Source organism: Ischnura elegans, chromosome 1 (genome assembly GCF_921293095.1).
Source record: "Ischnura elegans chromosome 1, ioIscEleg1.1, whole genome shotgun sequence".
In the NCBI taxonomy this organism is placed as follows: domain Eukaryota; kingdom Metazoa; phylum Arthropoda; class Insecta; order Odonata; family Coenagrionidae; genus Ischnura; species Ischnura elegans.
The window spans coordinates 54,773,913-54,786,306 of NC_060246.1; the positions used below are offsets into that span (position 1 = coordinate 54,773,913).

Consider the following 12,394-nt stretch of genomic DNA (forward strand, 5'->3'; position numbering starts at 1 on the left):
TAATTATGGCTATAGTACAAAATATAATTTCTTTGTAAATGAAAGTATTGATTAACAAAAGTTCTTTTCACTATCAATATAACAGAATTTCACCAATTGAAGCCTTTATTAATTTCTTAAAGATGGTGGAATGCTGTAATCAATAAAGTTTATCCTTCCAGTACTAGATTTCAATATGTCTGCATTCAACCGGACAGATGTTGACATTATTATAACCGCAAGCCACTTGATTAATTATTTAAATATTATATATGCCATACCCAGTAATGCGCACAAATTGGCTGATCATGTAAAAAGTGGTCACAATATTTGCCTCCACTAGTATCCCATTTGCTTGCGTATGCATATGCATAAGTCTGGAAAAATCCATAGCGTAAAAAGCAGATCAGCATAAATCATGTCCACCAATGCAATTTGATTAAATTACTTTCAATATTGCTTAGCAGGAGTAATAATTATAGATTCAGACCTAAGGTACCTATGAGGTACGTTATTATTGTTTTATCCTTGTAGGATAGGCCCATGATTGATTTATAAGTCGTGAGGGTTGCTGTATCACAGGCGTTAACTACGCTTGCCTTAGAAGAGATAGTGTAACATGGAAAGACTAAGAAATTTAGGGGAAATAATGTTTGTTTGCATTTTTTTTTACCCCTGTTATGAGGCAGTGGTTGAGGTAGCTTAGTGGGTGGGGGTCTATGCTGCTGATCAATGGGTCCTGGGTTCAAATCGCGAGTAAAACTCTCGAACACCCCATATAATATCATCATAGTGTGAGGTAGCCTAAGGAAAGGAACTGGATCCCCTACCCTTAATGCATTATGCTTACTGTTAGCTGACAGTCCTTTGACTAGGTACCGGGTGAACTCTACCCTCATCGATCCAAAAAAACCTTCCACTTGAATCCCTGAGTGACATTAGGCAATGTCAAATATTATAAAAAACAGCAGCGAATTGCAATACATGTATCCTAGCGAGTAGAGGAGACTAAATGAAATTGAGTTTTCTTACACTGTTTCCTCCATCTTCTCTTTACAGATCGTGGACGGGAACGGCAAGACAGAGGTGAGCAATCGAAGGGACCCGGGCCTCTTTTGCGGCGAGGCCGAGCAGCCACAGACGTTCATCTCGGAGACTTCGTTCGTGAAGCTGGTCTTCCATGCGGACAACTTCACCAGCCAAACGTATTACGCGTTTGACTCGAGAGCGGAGCAGCAGTTCGAGGTTTACCTCCGCTACGGTCAGCATCCAGAGCTTTACCCCAACAGAAGAGGGGAACCTGTTCCAGGAACGTATTGCGAGAGGATATTCAGAGACTGCAGGTGAGTTTACGTCCATTTATCAATATACTGTAGTGCCTAATTTTCTGTGGACCTTGCGCTCCGATGGTTCTTTGAATTATAATTCGGTGGTGGTTTGCCTTCAGAAATTACAGTGCTTTTTTTTAATAAAAGGACGATCAGACATTTTAAGTGGTGCACTAATCTGCAAATACGTTGCTCAATACTCCTACATAGGTAAAAAATATTTATAAATCTATTGAAAAGTTTACTACCAAAAGTAATAAAATTTTTATTACCATCGTGGTTATCCTTATAATTCAATTTCAATTCATAACTGATCTGGGTTTAATAAGTTTCTAGACGGCAGGAACAGGGGCGAGGGGGATGCAAAACTTTTCGTGCATAACTTGTGAAACGGTGGCTTTATTAGGATAAGTTTGCTCTTCCCCAATGACATGTCTTCAAACCGTTATTAAGATGTTGGGCTGAAATTGGTAGCAGTTGCTTCATGAGACGCTGTTTTCTTTCAAATTCTACGGAGAGGCGTTTTTCAAGGTGTTTTTCATGGTCCGCACACACGCAAAAGATCTAGTTTTAATTCCCGCGAAAGTGACGATTTATATCGTCAGCTTTTTAATACTGAAGCCATAGCCTGTGTTCTCGTCTTCTTCTTCCAAGAAAAAAACGCTCATTTTCTCCCATTTTCGGTGGTTATATCACGAATTGAATGAAGGAATATATTACCTTTAAGAATCACGTGAAAATTTATGTGTATTTATAATCATTTGCTCCTCTCAGATAATATTTTTTTGATACTATCGGTATTATTAGGAGCTTTATTTCGTACTGTACTTATCAAACGTGATGATTCTTTATTATTTTACGCAGCTAATCATTGGAGAGGCACCACACCATTCCAACCCTTGGTTTCGAAATCACTTGAACTCCTTTCCGTAACGCCCTGCTTCCCTCGATGCACCAAAATGATTACGGCTTGAACAGCCTCAATCCTCTCGCGTTAGTCGTTTTTACTGTCCTATTCACTTCCCCTGGGCATATCAAGTGCAGGCCAAGTTTCAATTTCCGTCCCTCTCCATCCCGTTACGGAAACTTCTGCTTGCTCACGTTTCAAGTCACCTGACACGTTGGCCCACTTCCCGCACTTTGGCGGAATAAGGCAGGTGACGCTTTTAAAGCATGAAAAGATATTGAATCAGAATTATGAATCCCGTTACAGCAATCGATTCAAAAAATATACTTTATTTTTAATCATTGTGCCATGAATAATATTGGTTTATTAGATAATTGATGTTCATAAAATTTAATAAAAATAAAAGACAGTAATTTCTCAGTAAAAACGGGTTCATTATAAAAACGTTAGGTGAATAGCATTCTGTACGGTAATGTATGTACCTAAGATATCACTAAATAGAAATAATTTCATCCGATTAGAGAAGAAATGTTAAATGTAATTAAGGCTCAGAAGGACTCATTGAGGTTTAGGAGGAGGTATTTGATGTCACGATAGCTTTCATTTCAAGTGCTGTAATGGAAAATTTGTTTAAATTGGGTAATTTTAATTATTAATTCCATATTTAAGAATTGAATTTTTCTAAATAATTTATAATGCGTAACTACATAAGATGTCTCACTTAAATCCATCTAAATCAAAGTCTTAAATCAACAAAAGTATTTCCACCCTCTGATAGTGGATGTTTCAAGTGTATGTTTTAAAGGAGAACAAAATCCAATTTCAAATATACTTCGCGTCCTCATTGGAAAAGGCAGGTATCTTATAGACCCGCTTATTCCTCCCCTCCTCAGTTTCTCCCAGAGACCATACAAATCCCCTTCTTTCTCTCTCCCATTGACATGTGCGACTTTCTTCGTCCGAGATTTGTTTCACACCTTCTCAATTCCGCAACTTCCTGCTCTCCTTCCGCGACTTCCACAAGATTCCCTCTCCGCTCCGGTTCTTCGATCGTATGCCACTCAGGGCAGGGGCAAGTAACACTGGGTAGGTTGAGTGGGGTGGGTAAAGGAAGATTGGAGGGAGGGAGGTTTGAGGTGAAGGAGCTCCTGTAATCCAAGGCATGCGGAGGAAGGTTTTTGAGTGAGACTAGTGGAGGGAGTGTAGCGGGAGAATAAGACTGTGAAACTTCCCCATCCCACCGAGGACTCCCCCTCCTTCTCCTTACCTCACGAGACCACGTCTCCATTCTACCAAGCTTTGGGATCCAATCTTCGGTGGACGTAACTGAACCGTACTGTTTCCGCTACGGACCGCCCACCCCAAACCGAGTCTCCGCACCTTGAACCCGTTTGGCTGAATCTCTATTTCTCCCCCTCTCTCTCCTTCCATCGCCGTGCTCCCTTTTCTTCCTCACAAAGCCTAGGAAACCATTGACATATCCCTCCTCCCTTCCCCACCGCCTGCCTCTCAACGAGCCCACGGGTCCGTATTATGCGTCTTGGAACACTGCCTTTGTCAACGCCGAGAAGGGGGAACTCAATTTAAGTGTGCCGCGCAAATAAAATGGATTCAGCTGCACGTGAATTTGAGAGATACGGGATTTTAAGCTCCCGATTCGTGTTCCAGTCGTCTTTTGTCGTGTTTACGTGAGGAAGTTTATTTTTTTCCTCCTATTTCTGTTCCTGCTCCAAGGTTGCATCTGTGAAGTTCGTGATTCGGTAGGCTCAATTGCGAACAAAGCCAATGTTCCGGCAACGCGTTCACGGTCAAAGTTTTAGGAATTCGTCAGTGGAATATTTCAGAGAGCAAAGTAAAATTAGGTCATATAGCTCATGATCAAAAGGGGAGTTGAATGTTTTTACTGATTTAAAATAAAAATGGATTAAAGTTTCTGTCGAGGTATGCCGCATAAATCCAAAATTACCTATCTCTCTCATTGGGGGTTTATGTAAAGGGTGTTTATCCAATTAATTAGGAAGCTATCTAAAAGGAACAGCGCATAAATTAAATTATTTCATAGATCAAATTCATTTAACGATGAGGGAAAAATTCTGATTTGTGATTAAATCTGCATGTATGAATGCATAATTTTATTTAACATCATCCTCGTTTTGAAGAGCTTTGTTCTTGAATATTGAAATCATTGCCGTCATTAATGTTCCTTTTTAATACTATTCTCTAACAGTTACTCTACCAGCATTTTACAAAGCAATGAAAGTGTAATGATGTTTGTTATGGCTGGAACATGGCTATATATATTTGTGCGGAATTTTCAAGTTTTTCATATAACGCTAGAATGTATTTTACCACTGAGAAGCATTTTTGTATTCCTAATGGGAAAGTCGAGATTTCGAAAAAGAATATTTGGTGTAAATAAACTAAATGTGTGGGAAAACGGATGTAAAATAAAATCACAAGGATTTTTTTTACAAATCCTTATAATTTTATTTTAATATTTCCAAAGGAATTAAAAAATAATAAGAGCCGAGGCCTTGTTTTAGGACGAGATTCAACTTTCTACTTACGTGTTATGCCTAAATCAGCAAATAAAATTTAAATCAGTTTTGTAGATAATAAGCTTAACTTTTTAGCTACTGTATTAACTTTAATTCATCGCCGGATGTGAACAAAATTATTCTTGGGAAACTGACTTGCAGATGAAACAGGTAAGATTGGGTTGCTTATAGTAGATATGCAATGTCTGCGTTATATATGGGAAATATAGCGTTTTCAGTATATTGCTCTTTGGTCACCCCTCTTTTCGCTGAGAAATGTTTTTTCTGTGTGATATCTCTAAAAATAAATTAATCCAGCAATGCTTTTAACCTAATCCATACCCGTTTAATTATCGCACCGTTATTAAATTAATTCCAATTATCTCCATAACCGCGCGCGTGGAAACTTCCACGTCAGCTAAATTTTGCACGGGCACGGGACGTAACCACCAGTCCTCCCCAATGGACCACTTTACGCGACCAAACCGACCGTCAAACGCTTATAATCCCACACATGATGATGATGACCTCAATAAAATTCTCTCTCCTGTCTCTTTGTAGGTTGCAGACGTGCTACGTGCAGTCCCCGGCCTACCCGGGCATCTACCCGCGGAACCTTCGCTGCCTCTACCGTCTCAACACCCGCCTGCCCTTCATCAAGCTGTACACGGAAAACGAGGCGTTCAACGTGGACGGTCAGCGGTGCGAGAACATCATGACTTGTCCCATGAGGCCCATCACCTCCGCCTCCACCTCCGAGTCGCTGACGGCCGCAGTCTACACCGGCTCCGCCCGGGACTCGTACTTCGCCTCGGCCGCCGCCTCGTCCGCCGCCGCGGCCGCTTCCCTGCCCTCGGGCACCGTCATCCAAGCCGGCCCATTCTTCTACCCATCCTCCTCCTCGGCCGTGTCTTCTTCCGCCGGGCCTTCCGCCTCGTACTCGTACACCACGCACTCCCCGGAGTGTCCGTACGACCTGGTCCGTGTGTGGGACTGGGCGGGGGAGAAGCAGGCGGCTGCGGCGTCCGCAGCGGCCGGTGAAGGCGGAGGAGGTGGAGGGAGTGACGGCGATGGAGAGGAGGGAACGGGGAAGAGTGGGGGCGGGGGAAGGGGCAGGGGAGGAGGCGGCGGCGGGGGTGGAGGCGGGGGGCAGAGGTCGCGTGGGCCCTCGCAGGGAAGGCCCCCGCCCAGGCCGTTCGCCCCCGTGGTCATCGGCACTTTCTGCGGAGTCGGGAGGTTCCCGCACTCCATCGTGGGCACTGGGGAAGATCTGCTGCTGGAGTTCATAACGTCCCCGGCGGGACCGCTGCTGGGAACCGGGTTCCACTTCAACGTGGGTAGCTGGCCTGGCCACGTTGACTCCCCCGGGACCAGAAAGGAAGGGTCTAGGTACGGAGTTTTTCTTCACTCATCTTTTTTATCGTTTCTACCCTGTGTCTATTTTTTGTGCCAAGGGACCAATTGGTACTTTGTAAAAAATTTGGTAAAATTCCCCCTCATTCACATCATCTAATTTGGTGAAACTGGGCTGTTTTCCACAAAGACAAAAGAATGGTGGTTAAATCGTTCGAGGTTCATTCCGAACTATTACCCTTTTTAGATTCATTCCGGCTATTAACTAAAGGCTTAGCCAATAACTAAGTATTGAGCGGACAGAGTCATTCCATACCAAATTCAAACTCGAAAATTCTCTCTCGTGCCGCAATATATAAAATACTCCTTCAATTATATCTCAGATCAAGCAGTACTCTTGGTGGACTCTCTATTGGTTTGCTCCTTTAGATCTTTCTTCGTTTTTCTGCTTTTCAATGGGAATAAAATTTTGTAGTAAATAAACAACAAGATGGAAAACTAATTCCAGCTTGTCAAACAGTTTTAAAGACAAAATCTGCATAAAATCAGAAATCTTTGCTTTGCTTTGGGACCTTCAGAACTCTGGTGCACATATCCTATTGCAAGAGTTTTTAAATGGATACTAGTTTCAAAATGCTTGCCAATGAATCTCCTTGAAGATACATATCAATAGCCTAAAGCTGATTTATTTTAACTAAGGTGAATTTCGTTAAAAATGCCTTTGGAGATAAAGCCATAAAAAAATAATGCTTTTCGAGAAACCCAACGATGATTATTAAATTCAACATTATTAAAATGAAATGCATATATATTTTATTATTATTATTTAATGAAGTTTATGCTATTCCCATACGTGCGAGTGATAGACAATATATTATCATTACCTGTAATCCGCATGTAATCAAACACGACGCCAGTTTCTGGCCACGCGCCTGGATCACTTAATCTGTTTTTTTTCAGTCTTGGATGCATATGCAGGAATAACAAATCATTGACTCCGTATCAGCCCTAGGATAAAAGTACTGTATGAAAATTCTGTGTTAACGTCCTCCTCTCGGGTACTTCAGCTTCTTATACATGTTTGTATGTGCGTGTTCTCCGTAATCAAAAGAATAGTAGGACACGGAAGAGTGGCGGTCCCACGTTTTTGCTTGTCGCTTTGAGTGCGTTAGATCTCTCTTGCGTGGGGTTTTAAGTGTTTCACTTTCCTGCGTGCGTGTGTACTGGAGGGTGAGTTTTGTTTTCGAGTGGAGGAGAGGTTCTTTCTGCCTTTGTGTTCTCGCATTTGCGAGTGGCCCTTTGCAAGCCACCGCTCTAATTTCCAACGGATGAGAAGTCTACAAAGGGAGACTTGCCACGTGCATGAATGCAGTGATGTCGCTCTTTTCAAAATATTAAGGTTACAAAAAATATGATGCTTTGAGGATTAAGTTCGCCTTTTGGTGTCAAATGTCGACGTTTAGGAGCACAAAGACTGCAATTAACTACGTAGATTGAGGGATTTATTTTATCTACCGGCATCGGGATAATATTATTGATATGTACCACAAAATTGTAACTTGCCGATCTTTTAGATATTCAATACTTTTATTCATAAATCGGAATTCTTATGCTATTACCTCACAAATTAAAAACTTTAAGATAAACTTTTATTTCATAGCTGACAAATTTTGACTTTTAGGGGCTCAAAGACTGCAATTAAGTAAGTCGATTGAGGTATTTATTTCTCTCTCCCGGAATTGGGAATGCATTATTAACAGGTACCACTTGTCACATTTTGTCGATCTTTTAGGAGTTTGATACTTTTATTCAGATTGTGGAATGCTTATGCAATTACTCCACAAATTAAAAACTTTTAGATGCACTCTTATTTCTTATTTGACTTTTCCAGCCGCAATATCAAGTGAAAAAAGAAACATTTCCAACGTTTGCATGCACTTAATCTAATTCATGTCATCAGACGAATGAACAAGCCACTTGGACGGCCCACAGATCAAATTGAACCCAAACTTTGCTATAATCTACTTTATTGATAACTGTCGCGAGAACTGGATATTTATCTTTTACTCAAATACTTTACTTTTCCATTTACACTCGGCTTCATTTGTAAATAAGAGCGCTCCATCACCATATCTCTGCTAGCGTACTTCGTCAGTTTTATCTAGTTAAAAAAAAGGGCAGATAAATTTTTTACGGGGAATGATGATAAAATACCGCCCAATGGTTCCTATTCATCCCGAGTGTAGTGCCAGTAAAACTTTCATTTACCCGAGGCCAATTAAAGTGCCCGCGGGTTTCCAACGCTCCACGGAGTACGGCGCTCAATGAAGCATAAGGGTCGAGTGATTTAGTTTCCCGCTCTCTCTCTCTCTCGAAGAAGTTAAATAGAGCCCTCTCTAACATGATAGCACTCCACAGGGACGCGGGATAAATTTATATTTGCTCCATTGGGGTTTTTAGTAAATTATCCGCGATATTCGTTCCACCCAGCCACCGTGGTAAAAAAAAGACGGCTGGCGGCCTTGGTCTAGAAACTCAGTCGCAACCTAAAATTGAAATGGTTTAAACGGCATAAATCTTCTCGTTCGCCCATTCGCGATTTAATTATCGGGCGTCTATCCCACATCCGACTATCCAACTGAGACTCGATCAAATAAGAATGAAAGGGATAGCTGAAGAGTGGAAAGGAGGAGGATATGTATCCAGACTAAGAAAAAGGAAGATGAAAGCTGCTCAAGCGAGGGCTGTCGAGGCGTGAGGCACATAGTAGCCATGGGATAGACCGTCCGAAGACGACTATCGGCAATATCCCTCTCTGTGTCTTAATCCACTGATCTCCTCTAATTCTTTTCCTATTTTCCTTATCTCTGCTCATTTAGGTAGTCATTTGATAGAATTTACAGAAAGTTCTTATCATAAACTTAAAGTATTAGTTGACGTCTTGAAGGATACATGGTACACGACCTGAGCGGCCTACCTGAATTGGACAGAGTTCAAAGATTTTAATAAATAAAATTAGAGGTCTTGGGTTCGAATCCTGGTGGAAGCCTTCGGACAGCGCCACGCAAAATTCTCGAAGGGCGAGTTAGGTCAAAGAAAAGAACTAACCCCCATATCCTGAATGAGTGATATTCTCATGCTCGTGCCTTCGTCTTCTTTGAGCGTCAAAACCAACTAAAGATGAAAATCAACCTCCTGGTTGAACCACTGAGAAAGTGACTGCCACGTGCTGAATACTTGCCTTCGTCGCATAACACGAGTTGCTAGGTTTGCGATCCCCACTGACCCATGGTTAAATGAAAAAGTTGGCGTCTAAGTTTTCATTGTCGTCTCTTTTTTCCGCGTAGCGTGTTGATAATGTTGTCTTTACAGAAGGCTTGCGCCTGAACACAATTAAGTTTCATATAGTTTGTGTCTGTATTGTTAAGAATTGGCCACAAAGCGGGAATGCAAGGAAAATTCTGCAGTATATCGGGCTAACGAGGCATCTACTGCACGACGTCCGTGAGGAAGTCGATCCTATGACCAAAGCCATCTCAATACCTGTGACTCTTCCAATCCGTCTGCTCCATTCCCCTCCCCTATACTTACTTCGGTAGCCACTCACTTTAGCTTATCATGATCACGTTTGCTTTCCCCATTCCCCTCTTAGTCTGGTCATTGAATGCAAGAGGAAGATTGGCATTGGAAAGGAAGATCGTTAGGAAGAGACACCCTGAGAGGAGATGCTCCCCTATCGCAACCCATCCTTTCATTCCCACACGAGTGAAACCAAGCGAAAGAACCTTGGGGATTACCCGTAAACTACATAGGTTGCATGTTGAAGTAATGGGACTGGGTAATCGGGAAGTGGGGTGGGAGAGACTGCAAGGAAAGAGGTGGAAATACCACCGCGTCGGCTAGAACTGGAGGTGAGATGAAGAAGGAAGTCTCATGCTAGATACGAGTAATAGATCGGTGGTAATGGTGAAAGGACTGAGAGACTGAGAGAGAGAGAAATGGTTCGGAGGGCTTCGTACAGAACCATTTTCCAATGCCTATATTTCTTCCTTCTCTTCCCTAGGGAGCGACTCGCAGGCGAATGAAACGTATTCAAACGGTGTATTTTTATTCCTGTCCGTGCTGTCGATTCGTTTCTAGGAGCCCAGACACATTTAGTCCGCCGTGCAAGTGGAAAATAGCAGAGTTGGAGAGACGGTTCTCGGAAGAGGGAGTTGGGATGAGGGACGGCAGGCAGTTCAGGTAAAGCATTAGCGGCGTAGAAGGAAATGAACAAAACACTCACCGTCTCTCCCGAGCGCCTCGCAAAGAAGGAAGAACACTTCCCCTCCCTTCCCCCGACCCTAAATTCCTATCTTTCTCCTCCATTCAGTTACATGGGGGCTACTCCTCGATTGGTAGCGTGAAATGGGAAGCGTAACAGCCGTGATATCTTTTGATGGAACTGCGCAAATACCCGGAACACGAACGGTAATGTAAGCTCATCGAACAGCCATGTAAGACGCTCACGTCTTCCCTCCACCGCCAGCCGCCGATGCAACTTCTCTCAAAAGTCTGCTATATTTAGACCCCGCTCGAAGTTCATTACCTGCTGAGTGAGGAGGTAGTCCACTCGTAATTATGTAGGATGTTCGAGAGATGAAACCTTACATAAGGCATACAGAAGCCGAATTCAGGTAATATGCCCAAATATTATAAAAAATGGCCCTTTTTACTGATAATTAGAGAGACTCTTCTCATAATATATTTTCTTCTAATCCAGATAACTTACTCAACTTCTTTCCGTTTTTAAAAATCAGTCCTAAAAGAGAAACGGGTTTCTTCTCAATATTAGAAAACAAGTAATTAAAAAAATAGTTGTATTTACAACATTGCAGTTTCATTGCGTTGGCCGATTTGTGTAACAGACCTGTTCAAAGCTCCATATTCGTAAAAGTTTTAATTTAAAGAAAATAGGTATTCTACTTGATTAAAGAGAACGTACAATGTATTTTGATTGGCAGTATTAAGCATTTATTACGATACTGTGCCATCGAGACAAGTGAATTTTCATTAAATTTGATAACTTTATCGTTCTCGTATGTACGCATGTATTTTTCTTACACTCACTGAGACAATGTTATCATAAATATAGTAATTAATTATCTATCAGCCAGTTACTTCAGGAATTAAATATGGCGTTTGTGGTCGAACCGTTTGAGTTAACCTCATATATTTTGTTTAAATAAATAAAAGATCGTAGCACTTTTAGAATATTCTTGTGGAAAAGTGCTACGATCTTTCATTTATTTAAGTATGTCTAACTTCCACCAATTGAAGCTTGAATCTGTTGAACTCATATATTTTGCATGAATTAATTATGTACTCATGAGACTGCTCAGATAAAATTGAAAAGAGGGGCCTAATTAATGTGATACACAAAGACTGTTAGCGACAACTTATAAAAGGTGAGCAAATGCACGAATCAGCTGCAGCCAGACAAGGGAGACTGACAAGGTACAGAAATAGATGTTTACGGGCGTAGAGGTCCTAGCGGCGAGCTTTGTAAAACGACTATAGCTGGAGAATTTGGAGAGAAAAGAAGGTGCGGAATAATGAAATGAGAGGGTGGGGATGAAGGACAGACGGCTGCTACTACCATGACGAGGAAGAAAGGACATCTTAGGCTAAAAAAAGGGGGAAACCCACCACGACGGAAAGCTTCGGGAATGAAAACTAGCTAGTGTTGGTCGTTTTCTTAATGAAATCACTTCCCATTACTACATTTACGATAAACATGTACACATTAGAATATGCGAAAAAATGTTCGAAACGAATGATATATTTTGCAGAAACCATTGGAATATAAGCGAAAATCTTCAAATAAAAAACTTCTAAAAAGTAGCTTTTCTCGCATAAATTGATGCCATTACCAGCATTTTTCCTTTTTGTGAAAAAATAATTCTTGGAAACATTTTGGAATCGGGATAAAAAAATAAATAATCACTACAAAATAAAATTGTAAATTTTTTCAGCAAATTTAATTAAACTAGGTTTCAGCTAACTATTGGCAGTATCGACGTCATGCAAGGCAAGTACATGAATAAGCAAACTATCAGAATAGCTGTAATATGGTGAACATAGGTCGGTTGAATGAAAATACTGTTAAAATTGGCGAGTTTTGTTTTTAAAACGATTTCCAAACGATGGGCGTATTTAAAAGAAAATTAAAGTCTGATACTCAAAAGCGGCTTGAATTTTTAGTTAACATTAATAATATATGTATAAAAAATAAAATATACATTTCCTCT

The 12,394-nt window shown here is 41.2% G+C and overlaps 1 protein-coding gene across 1 annotated transcript in view; it reads left to right on the plus strand.

Moving 5' to 3' along the window:
* Window positions 1–12,394, plus strand: part of LOC124153254 — a 73,553-nt gene that overhangs the window by 21,890 nt on the left and 39,269 nt on the right. Inside the window, exons 3-5 of the mRNA XM_046526374.1 lie at window positions 1,039–1,322; window positions 5,313–5,552; window positions 5,943–6,140. Of these exons, the coding sequence (XP_046382330.1) occupies window positions 1,039–1,322; window positions 5,313–5,552; window positions 5,943–6,140 (722 nt within the window). The remainder of the gene's footprint in view (window positions 1–1,038; window positions 1,323–5,312; window positions 5,553–5,942; window positions 6,141–12,394) is intronic.